This window comes from Podarcis raffonei, chromosome 10 (genome assembly GCF_027172205.1).
Source record: "Podarcis raffonei isolate rPodRaf1 chromosome 10, rPodRaf1.pri, whole genome shotgun sequence".
Lineage (NCBI taxonomy): Eukaryota > Metazoa > Chordata > Lepidosauria > Squamata > Lacertidae > Podarcis > Podarcis raffonei.
This window is the reverse complement of record NC_070611.1, coordinates 51,741,411-51,762,934: the sequence shown is the minus strand read 5'-3', so window position 1 is coordinate 51,762,934 and position 21,524 is coordinate 51,741,411. Positions and strand designations below refer to the sequence as shown.

At 42.1% G+C, this 21,524-nt stretch overlaps 1 protein-coding gene across 2 annotated transcripts in view; it reads right to left on the bottom strand.

Moving 5' to 3' along the window:
• Nucleotides 1-16,913, bottom strand: part of NUAK1 (NUAK family kinase 1) — a 47,556-nt gene extending 30,643 nt beyond the window's left edge. Inside the window, exon 1 of one of the 2 annotated variants that reach the window (XM_053406346.1) lies at nt 15,851-16,913. In XM_053406346.1, coding sequence (XP_053262321.1) covers nt 15,851-16,246 — 396 coding nt within the window. In that variant the 5' untranslated portion in view covers nt 16,247-16,913. The remainder of the gene's footprint in view (nt 1-15,850) is intronic. The other variant, XM_053406345.1, reaches the window with a different exon arrangement.
• Between the last annotated feature and the right edge of the window lie 4,611 nt (nt 16,914-21,524).

Sequence of the window (21,524 nt, the reverse complement as noted above, 5' to 3'; positions counted from 1 at the left end):
ATCCTAGCACTGAATGCCAAGCTGCGTTGAACCAAAAGTCATACAGGGCTGCCATACATCTGGAATTTCCTGGACATATCCGCGATTTGTTCATCGAAAATAGTGTCCAGGCGGAATTTCTGAAAATTGGTAAAAATGTCTGGGGAAACCATGTATGTCAATGTCCTAAAAAAAAAAAACAACTCAAAAACTTCTTTTTTCTTTTTAGAGTTTGTCCAAAGTTCACTTTTTAAAATATGGCAACCCTACTTTAAGGCCAAGAAGGTTTAAGGAGCTCTCTTTTACTAGGGAGAATAAAGATTTCAAGAGTTAAGGCCAGGATAGTTTGATCATTTAAAAATATTTACTGTTCAGACCATCTAAGCCAGATCATCTCCATGGCAATGCAACCTCAGCAAGAATCATGCAGCTAAAGTCAAATTAGTTATTTATAAGTGGCCCAATCCCATTGTTTAGAGTAATAATCAAGAAAGTTATTATACAGTGTTTCACACCAAGCTATCAGTGGGGCAATTTGTAACCAAAAAGATCCTGCTGATTTAAACCATGGGATCCTGTCTTTTAAAGACTTGCTGTTCCTTTCTTTTTCAAGTTACATACTGCATATTTGCTCTTTTCGTTACATTTGATATATTTTGTCTGATGAGGCCTACAACACTGAAGGGAAAGCACAGATGCAACTGCAGAAGGAATTGTACAATTATTATGTTTTCAAAGTTTTAAAAGTGTCTTTTTTGTTGTTGAAGAACTGCAGATACATTTTTGAGTGCTGGAGCTAGACTTACAGTGCAATGCTAACCATGTTTACTCAGAAGGAAGCTCTATTGAATACAGTGGTTCTTACTCTCAGGTAAGCAGGGGTATGTTTGCAGCTTCCTAAGCTAGTTACATGGGACACGGGTGGTGCTGTGGTGTAAACCACTAAGCCTAGGTCTTGCCGGTCAGAAGGTCGGCGGTTTGAATCCCCGCAACAGGGTGAGCTCCCATTGTTTGGTCCCAGCTCCTGCCAACCTAGTAGTTCGAAAGCATGTCAAAGTGCAAGTAGATAAATAGGTACTGCTCCAGTGGGAAGATAAACGGCGTTTCTGTGCGCTGCTCTGGTTTCTCCAGAAGCGGCTTAGTCATGCTGGCCACATGACCTGGAAAAACTGTCTGCGGACAAACACTGGCTCCCTCAGCCAGTAAAGCGAGATGAGCGCCGCAACCCCAGAGTCCTTTGTGACTGGACTTAACTGCCAGGGGTCCTTTACCTTTAAGCTAGTTATACACGTACAACTGAAATCAGTGCAAAAAGCTAGTCTAGGTTATCTTAAACCCCATAATTTCAAGGGGAATTAAATACAACTAACTTAGTCTGTATCTCACCTAATAAATATAAATGAAACTGATGTTTCCAGAGACTGTTTGTAGCCCATGGCATCAACAAGCAATGAAAAAATAATATACGTACATGGGCCTGAGGAAAGTGATTCAGCCACCTTAGAGTTTACTTGTATACCAGGTGACTAGATACCGTATATTATCTTTCTTTTCTTTTCAAATCACTGCAGACAATACATAGACACAACTACAAGAATCTGCTCCACAGTTTAGTTTCCCAATACACCTTTTTAAAAATATCATTTCCTAAAACGAACGCTAATTTACTGCTACTGTGACACTGCTTGCAAAGGAAAGCAAGCAAGCTGCCTTCTCAGACACCAAAAGGCCTGAATGCAGATGATAAATGTCAAATCAAAGTTTTATTTGCATTAACTGATACACTCTGAGCTTGTGCCGAGAACTAAGATGCTTCTAAGTGTATGCATTTCACTTTTGCACTGCCAGTTTCTCTGGCTGTAAGTAACATTATCCTATCAACAGTGGTGACTCAGCAACAGAAGAGGAATTAGTGAGTGAATAAGAGGGAGATTTTCCTCCCTGTTATACACAGATTCAAAAGCTATTCTGTGTAACTGAACCAGGCACTCAGAACAGAGGATTTATGCTGCACTCCCAAAGGATGGGAGGTACATTTGTAACTCCCTTCCTACCCTCTGCCCTCACCCTTAGGTGGTAACAGGATTTGAGTACGTACTTCCTAAGCATTGCCCTGCTGCCAGAATTACATCCCCTCATTGTTTGGTACTTGCCATATTTTGCAGACAGGGCTTTTTTTTCAGAACACACCCTCTAGGGAAAGGTTTAACTAACAAAAAATATTAATTGCAAGTAATCCCAGAAAGCCAAGCTCTGCCTAAACAACTCCTAAGAAACAACTGTCTTTATTGCTTATTTAAGTAAAGTATCCAGTTCTTTAAAGATGGGAATGGCCAAAGTGTTTTCTGTGTATTGCCAGCCTTATGGCTTGAAAGAGAAGGTATGATTCATTAGTTTTGAGTTGACATTATTAGTGGTGCTCCTCCAGGTGAGCTCAATCTGGAGTCATATTTATTGTGCTGTATGAGAAACACTGCCATTTCTTCCTGTATTACATCTGTGCTTTAGATAAATCAGAGGCACAAGTCAGTACAGCTCTCAAATTAGCATTATTTCAAAGAAATAATCTCAGGTTTATTTGAGGGAAAGAAAGTGGTAGTAACTGAAGAGTTGTCAGAACAGGGGGGTGCAGGCTTGTCACCTAGAAGCAGGTGACCCCTTTGCAGATGGAAGCAGGCCCATCTGCCCTGATGGAGTGTGCATGTTTGCAATCTCAACATTCCCAGAAGGCAAACGAGTACACACGTCATCTTTAAAGTCTTGGTGAGAGGGACAGGGTAACATGTTGGAACATCTTTGTTGTTTCTGCCCTGTTCCGAACATGCCCTGCTCCTGAACACTGATTCCTGAACACTTTGTCTGCTGCTGAGTCTGTACTGTTGCCTGCCTCAATAAGGTTCTCTTTTTTACTTACAAATAAGAGAATCTGCTTGTGCGTTTTGGGGTGGGAATCTGGACAGTGGCCATCATTACATCTTGTGGGAATGAATTCTACTAACACTTCCGTTCTGGCAGGAGGTCAGTAGATGGGTGGGAGAGGTGCTTAACTCATCAACAAAGAAAGGAAAAATTTCAGGGGACAGTTAAGGGTAAAGAATAAGCAGCCTCTCACACCAGTCAATTCTCCCAGCCTCCACCTTAGCACTGGGAGGGTTAGCACAGGTTTAGAAACCCCACGTTTCCCTTGTAATATCCAGCTCTGCAAAAATAATGTTTGGAACATAAACAGGTGTACTTCAGTCTTGCATGATCTGTGTTGCTGGTTTTTTTATGTAAGGCCCCATGGTCTACCAACATATTTTAAGTTTGCAAAGTAAGCATGCACACTCAATATCTTTTAACAGTTAAAGCTGATAGGCAATAGAGTTTGGGACCTCTCAGGGATGGGCTCCTGCTTTATGAAATTCCCCACCACCAGCACCCCCCCTAAAAAAACCCAATACCCCGTTATGTGGTTGGCTGCATTAGTTCAGGTTTTGAAGAAATGTTTGAATGCTCTCCTCTTTTCTCTAGCTTTTAATTGAATCTTTTATTGTATACGGTGCTGGAGTTTTTATAGTATTTTCAAGTGTATTGTGCACAGCCTTGTTTCATTTTGTTTTATTTATTGGCTTATTTTTCTATATTAAGTTTTACATCTGCTGTACGCTGCTCCTCCTGATGTGGCAAAAGGGAGGAGGTAGAGGTGTGATTTGAGCAGCATGCACTAGCACATTTGCTTGATCCTAGTAAGCTATAGGCCGCTTAATGGTGGCTTAGCATTATGTGTGATCCAGGCCAATTTTATCAACATGAGGCATTTGGACCTTCCAGTTGCATCTCCGTCTCCATCCACACTGAACAAATGCAGGCTTCCTAGAATGTATACACACACCATACTTAGTTGATGGGTTTTGTTCATGCTTTGCATCAGGCTGTCACCTTCCCCAGGTTTCATTAGCTATTGGCCATAGTTTGCTTTTAATCTGCACCATGTGACGGTTTTATTTCCTTGCTTGAGTAAACTGTTATACAAGCTTGACACTATAATGCAACTGTCTGTTGCAGTGTGGACTGATATGCAGGAAGGGTAATCCTGTTTTAAGGGGTTGGACATGATTTTATTGGTCCCTGCCAACCTTATTATTTATATAAATGGTAGAAGGTCACACTGATGGAATCCAGAGCTCCTTCTCTCTTCTAGTAGCTATTGGTGATAAGGGGGGGGGGGGCATTCAGGGCTGCTGAAATTCTATGTACTTTGCTTAGTGCCAAGCTGGTAGGAGCACAAATTCAATATAAGTATGCTGGAAACTGCTGGTATATTTCCTAAGCCTGTAGCCAACAGGAAAGGGTTAGAAGACATTGTAATAATTTGAAAATATCTAATAGTTTATGCAGAGTCTTCTCTTCTGCTGTTACAAGACATCTCTGTCAGAACATCCAAAAATTGAACTACCATGTGTGATCCTGGGAAGAAGGGAAGAAGTCACCTGAAGCAGACAAAGTAGAGGTTCAGAGGAACTATGAATAGATTAAAAACCTTTCCGACAAATTACATCTTTCAAAGCAAATTCACATTTGAATGAATACAATTCCTTTCAAAAGGAGGTGGAGTTCAAAACTGGAATGGAAAACTGTTTCACAACTTTAACTATGAAGTTGTAATTCTGACTTCAGCAAATGTTGACCAATACTGAGTGCAAGATCTGCTGAAAGGACAAAAGCTTTAGTTATATTTAACTTCCTGCAAAATTGCCAAACAGATGTTTATGTTTGGCTTCCACACTCGCTGGGGCTAAATGCAACATCAAACTAGGATTCCACAAAGTGTAGGTTCTTTCCATCCAAATAAGTTCTTAAGAAAGTAAAAGCAATGGCTGACATGTTTTATAACCTGGGTAGGGCTGGGAGATTGATCATGCCCACCCTGTTCTTTATGCCTCTTTTCATTATTTAAATACATTTCTAGTTACACAATGATTGTTAATGATCAGCTTCCTAATACATCAGACATTTTTATTCTTTTTTAAAAAAGAAATGCTTTCTAAATTTCACAAAAATTAACACAAAAATTAAAATCTTGGCAAATCAGAGAAAAGAAAAGTGAAATAATTCAAAAGTCTCTGGAACAGTTTTGTTTTGCACAGTTGCAGCACACCTTCCTTCAAAAGTCAAAACATAATTTCCTGGGCAATTATATACTCTGACTTTTCACCCACCATATAACAATGAACGTAATGAAAAAAGAAAGAATAAGTAAAGAAGTAACTTTGTAGGATATATTGATAACTCAGACTGGCCTATATATTCAGAAAAAATGAGGTGGAAATGTGGCTTTTTTAGTAATAGCATTATGGAATGTCCTTTCAAGGGAAGAATGCTTAACACCAACCTTTCTGTCTTTTACATGCCAGGAAAGAACCTTTCTAACTTACCCAAACTTTTAAAAGCAGTAACACTTTTAAAATTTCTGACTATCATTTGGCTTTTATCTGCTGCTCTTTTGTGTCTATTATTTACTCTTGTTTTGCATGTTTTAATTCTCATTAACTGTCTGCAAATGATGGATTAAAATGTTTCACATAGAAAAATGAATGAATAAAATGGTATCTTCCCCCTTCCTCTGACCTGCAGTCTGAAGTGGTAAGCTGTACCACAGGGGTAGGGAACCCTGTGGTTCTCCAGAAGTTGTTATGGATCCCAACTCTCATTAGCCCCAGCCAATGACCAACGGTCAAGGACGATGAGGTGTAGTCAAGGGAGCTATAGCCAGCAACATCTAGGGGGCCACAGGTTCCCCACCCCAGACATACCATGTCAGTATTGTACCATCTTGTTCTACTGTGTAGACCAGGCCACATCAGGGAAGCTGTATCTGCACACTGTGGATTTCTACTGTTTTTAGTTTTAAAAGATTACTTTCTAAGAAACATTCATATGTCTGGATCATCTATCGTTTTGTTAAAGAAGAAATCAAAAGAACATTACGAGGGCCACCTTGAAAATACAGTGGTACCTCGGGTTACATAGGCTTCAGGTTACATACACTTCAGGTTACAGACTCCACTAACCCAGAAATAGTGCTTCAGGTTAAGAACTTTGCTTCAGGATAAGAACAGAAATCGTGTTCCAGCAGCGCGGTGGCAGCAGGAGGCCCCATTAGCTAAAGTGGTGCTTTCAGCTTAAGTACGGACCTCTGGAACGAATTAAGTACTTAACCTGAGGTACCACTGTACCAGAAGGAATGTATGACAAGAAGGGTACAGGGACAACCCACACCTACCTTTTGCAATATATACCAAGGCCAAGCATAACTGGAGAAGGAGACTCAATATTCTGAGTCTTAAAATCTCTTTGCCAATCCCCCCCCCGCCCCCCACAAAAAAAGTTAGGCAGAACAACAGCAGCAACTCAGGCTTCCCACTTCACCCTGCCAATGACCTTAACACAGACTTGGATATAACACCTTCCCCTGAGTGCAGAACAATTCCCTGCTCCGGCTACTCCAGCCAGAATTTCATTTCAGCAAATACCACAAATCATGTCATACTGTGTAGAACTATTTAAAAGCAGGGTTGTGCAATGTGAACTGTTCACTGCATGGGAATGAACCGGAGTCTGCCTAAGCTAGCCTCTTTCACTCCTTTGTTTTTTATTTAAATTATCCTGAAGATGTGGCCGCACTGTTGTTCGGAACTTTAAACAAATTTTCCTCTAATTGGAGATTCAGCCTAAACTGCAAAAGCAATTTAATGCTAAAATCAGCATCCTAACAAGAGAATAGTTTGGACATTTTTTTCCACATGTATTATCAGCTGTTTCCTAGAAATAGCAAGCCCCTGGCTCAGCTAAAATGAAACCAAATCTGCTATGTGTAATGGAATTATAACACACTATACTAAGGAACTAACAGAACCTGGTAAAAACATATATTTTCATGCATTAACTTTTACATTCCTCTAACAAGCACATGGGATTAAGGCAAAAAAAAAATATAGAGACCATTTCCAATATAATCTTATCACCTTGGGGTTTTGGGTAGGAGGGATTAATAACTGATTTATTTCTACAGTGTCTTCTCTAATGTACACACCCATTTAAAAGCATGCCATTATCTGAATTAGCTTATATAACAGGATATAAAATGTCATGGCAGGTTTTGTTGGAATGGTAATGAGAAGAATTTGTGTGCTCAATGAAACAAAGATGCTCACTTCTGTGCCAAATATTCATTTGATGGCAATACTTCAAATAAATTATTCCTTATAACAACTAGACTGTCATATCCTACAACCACATCCCGAACAACCACCCAGCTGGGTTCAATAAAGCTATTTTCCAATGTGCTGTATACACACACACACACACACATACTTCCCAGATGTTTTCTGTGTAAAACATTTGGTTTCAAATGCATAGCAAGTCTTTCCAAAAAGCCATTACATTTGTTTAATGGACTCATACAGTTCAGCTAAAATATCCTGGAGCAGACATCTGACTGCATTTCTGCTCTATGAGCCCCATCTGCAAAAAGCACAAAGAGCAAATGAGAATGTTTTACATGATTTATGCTGCCTTTATGATCAGCCAGTTCATAAAGCACAAGCTTTGTTCAACAGACAATAACACAGACTGCTTTCAAGTGTGTCATTAAGTGTGTTTTTTTCTGTTTTAAGAAATACTTTCCATTCAAACAACAGGCCCAATTCTAAAGCAGTGGGATCCGTGCAACTAGAATCAGAATTTTACTTACTGCACCACCAAAAAAGTAATTTCCTGTTTTCTCTCCTGAGGATATCCAAGACAGATAAATTCATAATATCTATGGTGGCACATTTTTATTTTCACCAGAGGAAAGCTGGAGGAAGGAAATTTATAAAATACATAAGGAATTATTAATGTTAATCTCATTAATCCTCACAATAACTGTGAGGTAAATTACTACTCTTATTTTACAGCTGGGTTACTGAAATTTAAGGTTTATTCATTCAGTGAACTTATGGATGAGTTTAATTTTAACTCTGCTCCCTGAACCATGTCTGACACCAGTCCCATGTTTATTTTAATTCTATATATATTTCACTGTAGATGGAAGACCTATGTGAAGAAATTCAAGTCCTTAATTATAACATCTTCCCCTCAAAAACTTGAAAGAGATTACTAAGCTAGTTCAGCTATCATGGCTGAACCATGGTTTACTGCAAAAGTAACCATGGTCAAATATTGGGCTTGTTTATTCCAGCACTTCCTTTCCAGTGCTGCCCCAAAGAAAGAGTTTGGAAATGTTCACTTCCATTTTTTAAATTAATACTAAATTATTTTATGAGACTTATATATCATCCTTCACAAGACCAAGGGATGGCTATGAAAAACAAGTAACTTAAAACAGTCATCATCAAAATACAAAATCAATAAAATATAAAATAGCAACTTTTGCCAAGTTTCAGAGAAAAGCCACACCAAAGTTTCCTAGCTAGCTTTTGTTATCATAAAAGAGCTATCAAATATTTTCAGCATACTGGTATAGGTCCAAATGTCTTCCCTTACAAGTATCTTAAAATATTTTTGTGGTCAGGCAGCAATATTGTGTTTTTAGACATATTTTATGACTGAACTATGAAGTAGCATTCAACTGTACACAGATTTCTACAATGTTCTTCCCCTGGTCACTTTTTCTTTTGACAAATATTTTCTGCTCTGAACAGTTAAACACAGAATTGTTAAAGTGATTATGAGATATTTCTGCTTTCCAAGAATTATGGAAATGCAAGCAGTGCCCGTTCTAAGAGAAATTCAAATGTCATTTGCATACAATTGCCAAACTATAGACATTAAGCTTTGAAATGCAGAAACTGCACAGCACTCTCTGATTCTAGATCTCCAGGGCTGGATTTTGAGCTATTCAGATTTGCCCTCCAAATATGGGTCCCCTATTTCCTAAGCAGCACTCACATTTAAGGAATGCCTATGTGGTTGCAATATCCTATGAACTCGAGTGGGACTAAGTCTCATTGAACTCAATGGAGCTTTTTGAGTAGACATGTATAGAATTTCCAAAGGATATATACCTTTGGAAAATATAAAATTGTGTTGAAAAATTAATCCAGCTAGTGACAGTAAATTAGCTCTGCACAAAAATATTTTGATCATATCTACAGCTGTGAAATTATGGAAGAAATTGCCTATTTTCTGCAAACTGATTCTATCTTCAGATGGCTTTCTAGCCCAATCTTGTGACATTCCAATCCCACCAAGAACTTATCCCATAGCTCCTTTTTTCAAATAAAAAGTAATCAATAAAAACCATATTTTATTCTTATCCTCCAAAAGTATTAGAACAAGACCTGAATTGTATCATATTTAGGGCTTGTACTCAATCCTGGACCAGTGAAAAATTTAAAAGCCAGACATCAAAGCCCATGTATGTGCTCATCCTCAGACAGCTAAGATATCACCAATATTAAATAACATTAACAAATGTAGAAGAGGTTCATTGGTAGACATGCTGGTTTCTTTATGTACTTTACTACAATTTGAACATCAAATAGCTTCATACTTAACTAGCCACATGGAGGTATTTTCTCCCACTTTAGACTGTAACGAAAGGTTACTGCAGGGTCTTTATATGTATTAAACATCTGGAAGTTTTGGTATGGATCCAAGATATCTGATCAGCATGGGCAGCCACTATACTCCCATGGCATATCTCACCCAGCCCCCTAGTGTTCAGTGTCTAGGCTCTCCTAATTTATACAATGTACAGTGTTGTCTGTGCAGACATGGTGATAAATATGTGCTGCTTAAAAGCAGATATTTCACAAACTATAAGTTACAGATGCTCTGGGCTTTCATGTGGGCAAGACAAATGAGAATCCTATGCCTGACTGAAAAAGCAGAGTTCAGAAAACAACAGCAAGAGAACACAAATGAAAACCTGGGTACATTTGAGGCTTAAATAAATTGGTCACCCAGTACTGCACAGATGCATTTATTTCACTTTGTAGTTCTTTCCACCGTAACTCAAGTATCTAGCAATAGGACAGGGCTGTTGTTATTTTTTTTAAAAAAAATGTCCTGCCAAATGGACACACAAAATGTCGACATCTGTTAAAAAAAGATGGTTAAAGGCAGCATTTCGTATATATAATGGATAATTACAAGGAATCTGTGAGAAGAATTCTATGAACACTAAACAATCTTTAGCAGGAACTGTTTGTTCCAAACAGCTTTATCCAACATGTATGATACCAAAACATAATTTTATATATGCTTTCAGATATAATTTCCTCCATATGTCATACATAATATCCTAATCTTGAATTTAATGATACAAAAACCCACACACATGGCTCAACACAAAATGCTTTAATGTTACAAACTCCCTCTATTATGATTTTTCTCAAATGATGTTTTGAAGCTGTTAGTAATAACACATTACAATGCAATTATGCTTTTGGTTGAAAGCAACTTGGCAAACAATGAACAAAATTCCACTGCGAATTGTACTTCAGGCAGCCAAATATTAGCCAGAGTTCTTTACCCTAAAAGCCACAATTCAAAGACCAAAACTTACATATCTGACCGCTTCTGGCACCCACTATCCACAAACCCACCAGTCTCACCTTTCCTGTACACATACTACACTCAGCCACAAATATTTCAGATATCTATATTCTTAGATCCACTACCCACCCACAGATACTCAGACACATACATCCCTCATCCTCAACCAAGCCTTCCAAAGCTTTGGGTTTCAGTTCCCTTGAAACCTGCTACTGCCCATCCCATATTCCAACCTGTGCAAAGTATTGTTTTAATTAGGTGGCCAAAAAGAGCAACAACCCACCAAAAGCCACCAGTCTCCCCCTTAACTCCGGAGCTTGCACTCTCTCTCCTTCTCTTATAATCACTCACTCCCTGCCCATCATGGTGTCTGCACTGCTGTGACCTTATTTCAAGCAATTTCCCATAAAAATTAGCATTCGGGCAGGACGACAAAGCCCACCAATCCTCTAAGTAACCTTCTTTCCTTGAGAACAGAAACACCTAACCAATCAGGACAGAGTTATTTCCTGCAATTTGCATAAAGTGGTTCCTTCCAAATGTAAGCCCACAATCAATCTGTTGTAAACACTTCAAAATATTCCTTCTAATGTTACTCTTGATTGGTGTCCATTGACCAATCAAAATTTGATCAGGATGCTTTCATATTATTGTTGCTGCAGCTCTGGTCCAACAGAGAGGAGATCAGCCACCACACCACTTTGGCGACTGGGTGAAAGCAGGTGCAGAGAACCATGACAAGACTGCTGGCTTCTGTCAGTAGGGGATAGTGGAGTGGGGTGGCAGCATTCACCTGACCTCCCAACAGCTGAGTCATTCCACATACCAGGAAGGAAAGGGGAAGGTTGTGGGAAGGTTGACTCAGCGCAAACATACCAGCAGGAGTGCCAGATTGGCTCCATCTTTACATCTGCGCTGTGCCAACCATCCTGCTTCCTTGCCCGTATCCCTCTCCTTCCCAGTAAACAACGGCAAACCACCATGCAGTCCACTACTTCCTTTCTTGCAACACAGTGGAGAAAAGCTCTCTCCACCTGTTAACCTCACTTTTTCTGTCCAGTCCCTTGCCTTACTTTTTCTCCCCACCACCAATTAAAACTTCTACCTAAGAAGAAGACAGTTCAGAATTACAAGAGGGATTTGAGGGAGGTCACAGCTCAGAGGCAGACAAGGAGGAAAGCTGGGAAATAATGGGAGAGGAGGAGGAGGAAGAGGAAGCAGCAGGAGGGCAACAGCTGACAGACACAGTGTCTTTAGAAAGCATTTCAGACCCCCTCCTCCCAGAACCTAGTGAGCCTTGAAAGTAGTAGAGCAAAGGGCTCAGAAGCAAAGGGCCCTCAGTGCCACCTATAGAGGAGATAATGACGATTGAGGAAGTGGGAGAAAAAGGGGGTGGAGAGTCACACGGAACAAGGCCATTATTCCAAGAAGCTGCATTCCAAGCCTCTCTCTGTAAATATTGAATAAAAAGCAGATGCTAAGAACTTTCCTTGTCTTATCCATTCCTGGCAACCTGATGTTGCTTCCTCTGCTGCTTGACACCACCTGCTGCTAGCTGCCCTGGCCCTCACCCTACAGCCCCAGTGGGCAGCCATCATTGGTTTTAATAGAATTTATAATTGGGGACACACTTTTTATGATGACCTTGGAATCATCCAACTCTGTCTCACCACGTATGAAATATAAATATATTTCAGTGCTGGCTATCAGAACAGACCAGACAAGTAAGAAAAGCTCCCACTAACCTGGTAAAAAAAACCACAACACATTAATTAGGCTGTAACCCTTTATACGCTTACCTAGGAATAAGTCTCATTGGACTAAATTATGCTTACTTCTGAGAAAACTTGCATAGGATTGCACTGTAAGTTGATGAAGACCTGAGATACATGAGAGACCGTGAACATGACTGTGTGAGAAAAGGAGAGTTAGATCATGGAGTAACTCAGGACACACATGAAACATTATATATGATCAATATGCTGTTCCTTTGTAACTGGAATGCTGCATCTACTTCCAAAACCAATATACAGTACAGTGGTACCTCTGCTTGCGAATGGGATCCGTTCCGGAGCCCCGTTCGCATCATGAGCAGAACGCAACCCGCGTCTGTGCGGGTCATGATTTGCTGCTTCTGCGCATGCGTGTGACATCATTCTGAGCGTCTGCACATGCACGAGCGGCGAAACCCGGAAGTAACCTGTTCCGTTACTTCCGGGTCGCTGCGGGACGCAAGCTGAAAAGACGTAACCTGAACCGAAAGTAAAAAGAGGTATGACTGTATAGACTATGCTTTGTTCCTACTATGTAACTTTGTTGTTATTACAGCAACTTCATCAGCCCACACCCCTTTTTGATTGTGATGACCAAGCATGTACACCTGTCTGTTTCTACAGGCAATAAGGTGCAACAGTGTCATAGAGGTTCTCCACAAGCACCATTCCAACTCTTCCTTTCTTTGTGTATCTCTCATATGCTTCACATTGAATATGTTTGCTTAATTTTGCTTATATCTTATTCAAGTCAGACTGCAGTATTAAAAAAAGTTTTGTTTGACTACATCTGAGCAACTAGATGGAACTCCCACAAAACTTTCAAAATGCACTCTACTTTGCAAACTTCTGCCATCTTTTTATCCTAGTACTTACAGCCATTTGCATGTAACATCTCCCAGCAAATGTTTGGAAAGTTGGCTGCCCTTGTACAGGGTGGTTGTGCTCTTATATTTCATGCATTACACAGCCCAGTCTCTAGCTGTTGTATTATTGAGTAAACATGTTTAAATAACAAGTTGTTGCCAACAACAAACTAAATATAACTAATCTATATTCCATCTAATAAGCTAAGGCTGGAAAAGTACTTCAGGTTTCTTTAAAAAATCATTTTTTGGCAATAGCCCTTTACAGAGTTGAAAAAATATGTCAAACTCCTAGATACTACTAATACTTATTTTTTTAAGTTGTACATTGTGGCATCTGGGATTTTCCCCAAGCCTGATGTGTATATATTGAGGAGGGGGGAAATAGAAGCTTCTAGTGCATGCAAGTTATAATGCTAGATTCAAAAACACTTCTTTGTAAGACAATGCAATTTAAAGCCCTGCACTATGAAAATATAATGGAGAATATGTCATTATGTAGGCTTCATATTAGCATAGCTTCATGGACACTGGTGAAAATCCTTCAGATTCATATCAGGTTCAGATCACAATCCATCTGCCAACACTGAAGATTTCACAATATCTGCCCCAGAAGCCAAAGAAAATTCAATGCCTCACACTTTATATGTCAATATCTGACTAATCAGTCAAGAACACCTAATAGTATGCGCTATACCTAAATTTCACTTGGTTAAAATATATACTCAAGGAAGGTATATATATAACTTTGAGAGGGCAGAGTACTAAAGTTGTTTCTAGGCTGCAAGCTGTTGCCATATGGTTCCAAATATTTACATGCTGCTGTGTAGGAAAAGGTTACCTAACCCAGTAATTTGACAGCAAGCAAATGACATAGGTGGGAGTGTGACCTGGGATTTCTAATACTTAGCTCCTCTTTATTTGACAATTTGCTGTGAAGTCATGATAGGAAATATGCCAGTCACTTTGCTTCAAGAACCCCCTCTGCTGGTCACAGTACAGAGTCTATTCAGAGCTTTTTAATGATGCCATAAATGCTGATGATTAAGGAGAACAGAAACAGAGCAAAGAAAGCAAAGAAGAAGCTAAATGAACTCCTGTGCCTCTGCTGGCCCAGACCTTTTCCACAACATTCTCCCCTAACGTATAAAGTGAAAAACTGAAGTTCTGCATTTTAAGAGCTTGGAGAAAAGGAGCAGAAACAGTTCAAGAAGTCAATGTACATCTGGCATGGAGTCATAGCAACCAGTTATAATTCCTTGTAGTGGTAGACCCTACAGAAATATGTATGTGCTTTTAGAGATGAGAAAAGAAAAGCACTTTGCCATATTTAATACAAGTAAACACTATCCTGAGCTAGTCAGTTTGTTGGAACAATGTAAAATTAAGCCTAGCATTTTAATCTTAAAATAAATAGAGATTACAAATAACAATGCTGGTTTCCAGTGAAGCTACAAAGTTACATCTCTGTTTCAAAGCAAATTTTAAAAGAATCAAAAGCATTCTTTTAAAAATAATAAATTTAGATGGATAATGTAAAAATGATGTAAAAAAATCTATAACTTAACCTAGATGCATGTAATATGACTCAGTGCTTATATCATGCATTTAAAGTCACATTTGCATTCATCTCTGCTTTGTTTAGCTGTCCTCTTAACAATTTAACAAAATGGAAGAAGAATACATAACACAAGCTTATCTGCGTATAAAATCATTTAAGTATAATTTTCATACTGTATTAGAACTTTTTTTTCACTCACAAATCAGACTGCTGAAAAGCTGCAGTCTGCCTGGAATGCTTCAGAAAAATATCTGTATAGGCATAGCTGACTCAAATACAGAACCAACCCACATGAGCTGGAACACAGGTCCACTAATAGATATTAAATGGCAATGCAGAAAATAGCAATGCTTCTAGCTTTATTGCACAAGCATTTCCCATCTGCCCATGAGATCTCCTGTGACAGAAGAACAAAAAAGTTGGGCTGGAGTTACAGTACAATGCCACATCGGGACAGCTGTGTTTAAGCTGTTAGCCGGCAGACACAGATGAGCCAAGTGGACTCTAAAGCTCACTGAGGTAGAGTAGCAGCATCAATGTGTTTGTTTAAAGAGGTCAGTAAAGTTCAGGTCATAAAAACCAGCAATGAAGTGTTTTGGTTTAAAGGAACTCTAAGCTGAATAGCATTTTCTGTTTAGCTTACTAGAAAACACAATACAGTCCAGGGAACTTTGTATGCCCACACTTTGAAAGAACAGTAAAAGGAATGATCAATTTGGAGGGGAGGGGAATGCCCATTTACAAACAATACTAAAAATTTCCTAACTGGTCTGCACCTGACAGTTACGATTTAAGAGAGTGAGGATAAAGTTCTAGGTGCAAATACTTTGGGAGAAATCAGACTTCACAAACACACCCCGAATAACTCTTGAATCGCATAACGGCGTGGCGGGGAGATCTACATCAAGACACACACACACCACAGTGGGAGCTCTAGAAAGCAAAAGTTAGAAAAAGTTGAAGGGCGGGGGGGGGGATTCAGGTCCCAAGTTGTGAGGCCGGACACGCCATGAAGGGAAAAGCTCAGGAATGAGTGCAATGCACAGCAGCTCCCCCGCCGCCGCCGCCCCCATGACATCTCTCCATCCGGAGCATCTCCAACAGCCCCCGCCTTCCGCAGTCCTTACCACTCTGCCGGAAAACCTCTCGATGGCCCTCTTGACTTTGCCGTAGGTGCCTTTGCCCAGCGTCTCCTGCAGCTCGTAGCGATGCTTCAGGTTGTGCTTGTGGTGGTGCCGCTTGACCCCTTGCTGCTGCTGCTTCTTCAGCTCCGGAGGGGCTGCTGCTGCTGCGCGGGGGGCGAGGGCGCTGCCGGCCGAGGCAGCGGGGGCAGCGGCGGAGCTCTCCTCGGCGGGCTCTTCCACCATGGCTGCTGCTGCTGGCGGCGGCTGTGCACTTGCTGCTGCGGCTGCTTGGTCGCCGGCCGGCTCCCCGGGAGCCCCAGCATCCGCCTGGCAGCAGCCTTGCGGAGGAGGAGGAGGCACTTCTGCGCTGCTGCCGCCATCCAGCTCAACCCCATCCATCTCCTGCTGGCGCGGCGTGTGCGCCGGGGAGGCACTTCTAGCCGCGCGGGAGGAGCCTCGGCGACCCTCCCTTCAGGCGGGGAGCGCCAGGGCCAGCCCCACAACCATGGCCCTTTTCTTCTTTTCCCCCACCCCACCCCCACGAGGGGCGGGGAAGGGGAGAAGGCGGCGCCCCTCGGCTTCCCTCCTCACCCGCCGCGGCGACTAGAGCGCATGGAGGCGGGAATTTGGAGAGGGAGGAGGCGCCCCGCTTCGCGATAGCGGGCTGAGGAAGGGACCCGCTCCTAGGTATTCTTCCCTTCCGCCGAGGTCGGAGAGAGGAGCCCGAGTCTCCCGCCGCTGCTCTGCCCGCGAAGCATGAGGCTCCCGAGGCCTCCCCCCCCCCCGCGCCTTTAGGTGTCCTCCTCCTTCTCGGGGCTACATTTGGCGGCCGGCGCTGGTGTGTTGGGAGGGGCCGAGCGGAGCCCGCTCTCCGTGCTCCCCCTGCCAGCGAGGCCGCCGCGGTTGGCTCGCCTCCACCTGGCTCGCCCCATGCCCTCCTCAGTCAGCCCCTCGGAGCTGGGGGTGTCTTCTCGCTGTGTCGGGGCTGGCAAGGGGCCGGGCTTGGCCCGGAGGAGGAGCCGCTCCCCGAGACTAGCGGATCTTCCGCCCGCCCGCCTGCTTTTCGCCTCAGAATTGGGCGGGATATCTCAGGGCAGCCGCAGCCGCCAGAATGGGGGGGGGGGCGTCGGCTCGGGGGTTAGAGGTGCCAGATGGCCTTTATTGCGGCGCATTCCGCTTTATTCCACAGCGCGGCAGTTAATGGGCCTCCTTTCCTCCAGAGTAGGGAGCAGGCTGGACTCCCTTCGCGATGTGGGGCAACAGAAAAAGTTGCCCATGCATCTCTCTCTCTCTCTCTCTCTCTCTCTCTCTGTGTGTGTGTGTGTGTGTGTGTCGCCTTCGGCGTATTGCAATATTTTTTAGGATGGATACAAATACAAGCCGCAATTTGATGTTAGATTTAGGGGCAGCTATGTGTAAAAACTATGTGTGCGTTAAACCACAGAGCCTAGGCCTTGCCGATCAGAAGGTCGGCGGTTGGAATCCCCGCAACGGGGTGAGCTCCCGTTGCTCGGTCCCTGCTCCTGCCCACCTAGCAGTTCGAAAGCACGTCAAAGTGCAAGTAGATAAATAGGTACCGCTCCGGCAGGAAGGTAAATGGCGTTTCCGTGCGCTGCTCTGGTTCGCCAGAAGCGGCTTAGTCATGCTGGCCACATGACCTGGAAGCTGTACGCTGGCTCCCTCAGCCAGTAAAGTGAGATGAGCGCCACAACCCCAGAGTCAGCCACGACTGGACCTAATGGTCAGGGGTCCCTTTACCTTTACCTATGTGTAAAAATAAATAAAATCACAAGGATCCCAACTTCTACTTTCTTGTTTAACTTGCCAGAAGAAAACATCAGGTCGCCGTCTCTGGAATGGAGAGGCCACAAAGAGAGAATGTGCTACAAGTCCAAAAGGATCATGCCACGCTAGTGTACACAATGGCACAGGCGCATCCCCATCCACCTGTGTTCTGTTCTAAAGCACCAGATGGATACAGCAAGCCCTCAAGTTAGGCAGGGGCTACATCCCGGGGTTGGCATCTAAAGCCAAAATTGCATATAGTCAAAACATTGGATGCAGTGGCAGGTGGGAGTGCCAAAATCTTTTTCCCAGAACCCCCCCCCCCCTCTCTCTCTCTCTCTCTCTATATATATATATATATTGCCAAGTGTGTAAAGCTAAATGTGGATCTGCTTCTGCTATTTGATCTCTCCGTGGCTTTTGATGCCACTTACTATGAACCAGCTCTTTGGGGTGTGTATTGGAACCCTGTTTCACACTGGTTCCACTCCTACTTACATGTCATGTCCAAAGAGTAGTATCCGGAGACTATTTTGATATCCTGCAGATATGATTCTCTCGCCACTGCTTTTTAACATGAAGCCACTGGGTGCATTTGTTCAGAGGTTGGCGGTGGCAGAGTTGTGGTGTCATCAGTACACTAATCATAAACCGCTCTACTTCTCCATGGCATCATAAGTCAAGAGAGATTGTGCATGGACCATTATCTGGCTGTGGTGGTGAAGTGGATGAGGTCCAGTAAGCTGAGCTTGAACCCTGGAAGACTGAGGCATTGTGGGTTTGTGGTTCCCATGTTCAGAAGATTGGCCAGTTGCCAGTTCTGGATGAGGAACTGCCTCTGAAAAAATAGGTGCATAGTCTATGGGTGCTCCTGGATCCATCTTTATTTCTGGAGGCGCAGGTAGCCTCAGTAGGTAGGAGTGTCTTTCACCAGCTACAATTAGTACCAGCTATGGCCACTAGTTACAGATAGGTAGCCGTGTTGGTCTGCCATAGTCAAAACAAAAAAAAATTTTCCTTCCAGTAGCACCTTAAAGACCAACTAAGTTAGTTCTTGGTATGAGCTTTTGTGTGCATGCACACTTCTTCAGATACACTGAAACAGAAGTTGCCAGATCCTTCTATATAGTGAGAAGGTGGGGAGGGGTATTACTCAGAAGGGTGGTGGGAATGGGTGATTGGCAGATAGCTGTGATGAGCCTGTTGACGACTCTTAACGACTGCAATAGAGTTTAGGGCAACCAGCCAAGAATTTACATGGTTATAAATGTTTAGTTTTAGTTTTTAATATCATTTTTTCCACAATAAAATTGTGCTTGTTTTCCAGTAAATGGGCTTAGCATCAGGTCAGCAGAAGCAAACTCCACTTTATTCCCATAGACAGGATGGTATTATGATTTTAAAATATAAAAGAGTCCTGATCAGTCAGGCCATAGGCCCATCTAGTCCAGCATCCTCTGAGAATCACAGTTAATAGTCATTGATAGCCTTATTCACCATGAACTTGTCTAATCCTCTTCTAAAGCTATGATTTAAGTGAGTTTTTAAAATGTGAAACTACACATGGTCAGAGCATATTTTTTTTTTAATTAAAGTTGGCAATGTATTGTTTCAGCATATCAAGAAGGTACAAGCATGGCAGGAGAGAAGCATTAATTGTGCCCCTCACACACAAAAACAAAACGTGCTTCACAGCTGAATACACCTGGCCATCTAACTCCCGCCATTAAGTCCAGAGTCTAAAATGACCTAGCTTCACCTCTGTGCATCAGGCAGTTACCCTCTGGGTCTGCCCCGAATCTCCCACCAACCAGCTCCGATGAATGACCACAGGTTCTAGAGGAATAAACACTTATCTCTATCCATTTTCTCTATATCATGAATAATTTTATACAGTTATACATATGTTCCCACTTGTTGGTTCATTTTAGCTAAAAACCTGAAATGTAACCTTCCTTCTCAGGGGAGTTGCTCCATCTCCCTGAGTCTTATGAGTCAGACAGCAATGGCCTTTTGGGACCATTTTCAATAAAAAAAAATCTATATTGGTATGCTTATGAAATAGCTCACTTACCTCCTTCCCTTTGGTATTTCTTTTTATTTCCATTTATAGATGATCGTGATATTAAATACTGAATACAAGAAACAGAGTCCATGGGGATAATCAAGGCTTACAATTGTTTGTGTGTGTGTGTGTGTGTGTGCGTGCTTATGTATGTGTATGTGTGCATGTGTACACATTCATGCAGACTGGATTTTTTAAAAATTAAAAAAAATCCTTCCTGGTTTCCTTGAATCTTATATATTTTTCACACCAACACATCATTAGCTATAAGCTGAAGTTACAGAGCTTCCAGTCCTCCTAATACAAACTAAAACGTGTGGAAATATCCAGTACAGTCATTCAGCACCCCATTTGCACTCTACTCATCACTCTCCTGCTTTAATTGCTTTCCTGGAACAGTGAACAAATCTGCCCAGGTCCTGAACAAACACATTCTGTGGCATGCAGCAGAACACTTTTGCTTCTTGAGCCATCTTTTTATTTCACTAAACATATTCCTTGCCTGCAAGCATCTTTGCCAGGCAGGATGGGCTACGTTTGCCCCAGATATCTACATCTGGTGCAAACATCAATGAGAGTTAAAACTGTAGGAGAGCTGGGCATGGGCAATTCAATCTCAGCACAGGAAGTTGGATCAAGTGGCTGTCCAAAGTATTTCCTGCTTTGTTAAGCCAGTTTAAGTCTGCAGGGTTGATACGGCCTAAGTATGGTCTATGTCTATGATCCAGTTGCATATTCCTGCATTGTAGGAGGGTTGAACTAGATGATGCTTCGGGTTCCTTTCAACTCTACAATTCTGTAATTCCAGAAGTGGTTGCAGCCTAATGGCAAATTCCCTAATGGCTTATACCCAACTTAAGTGGGGTTTGGATTGCAGACACAGTATCTTTCCCCCAGTTCTAACCAGTAAAGTACACAATGGCACACAGGATTGGGGTTTGTAATCTTGTCCAGTGTAATCACTACAACTCCTGTAAGCCTCGGCTAGCGGCTGAGTCCCACTTTGTGTGTGGGTACCATTTTGGCTACATAAGCAATGTTACTCACAACCTGAGCACTGGAAACAGAGAAATGATACAACATGATAAAAACAACGGAAACATTCTGTGCTGGGAGATTCATGCAGATAAGATACAGAAATAGGAGCAGCTAACGTGCACACAAATCTTGGAAGTGGTGGCACTCTGGCAACAAGGTTGAAAATAGCTGAGTGGTAAATTAATCTTGTGCATTTTTACATGAGAACTTGAGATGTAAACTTTTGTTCAAATCTTTCTGAACACTCATTTTTCATGTTGCTTATGTAGCAAATCTACTATTTTAACTAATGACTAACCTCTTGGCACTGGTGCTGGTCCAGAGAAAAGCACAAAGTGGATTCGGAACAGAACTATACCGTACTCTCTCTTTTTTGCAATGTCCCAAGGGATTGGTTGCCTAAATAATACATGGAGCAGAATCAGTGCACAGGAACAGTGAGGGTGCTTGGCTCCTAGCTGCTAGGGCCTAGCATCACCATATCTGCTGATTCTGCCCTGCAAATGTTTCTCTGAGACCTTTTCCCCCACCCCTCCTGATGGGCTTACTTCAAATCTTGTTTCAAGATATAACCACAAGCATGCTTTTATAAAGAAACTCTAATGTGTAGTTCCGCTCTCCGACAACAATATTGTCTTCTCAACCCCTCCTCCACCCCACTGTGCCAGCAAATAAGTACTTAAGTGGAAACATACTGCCCAGAATCCAAAGAACTTGGCCGGCTAGTTTTGCATCCCCAAGGAAGCTTTGAGCTTCAATTTTGTGATCAAGCAGACACCTTCTGCCACA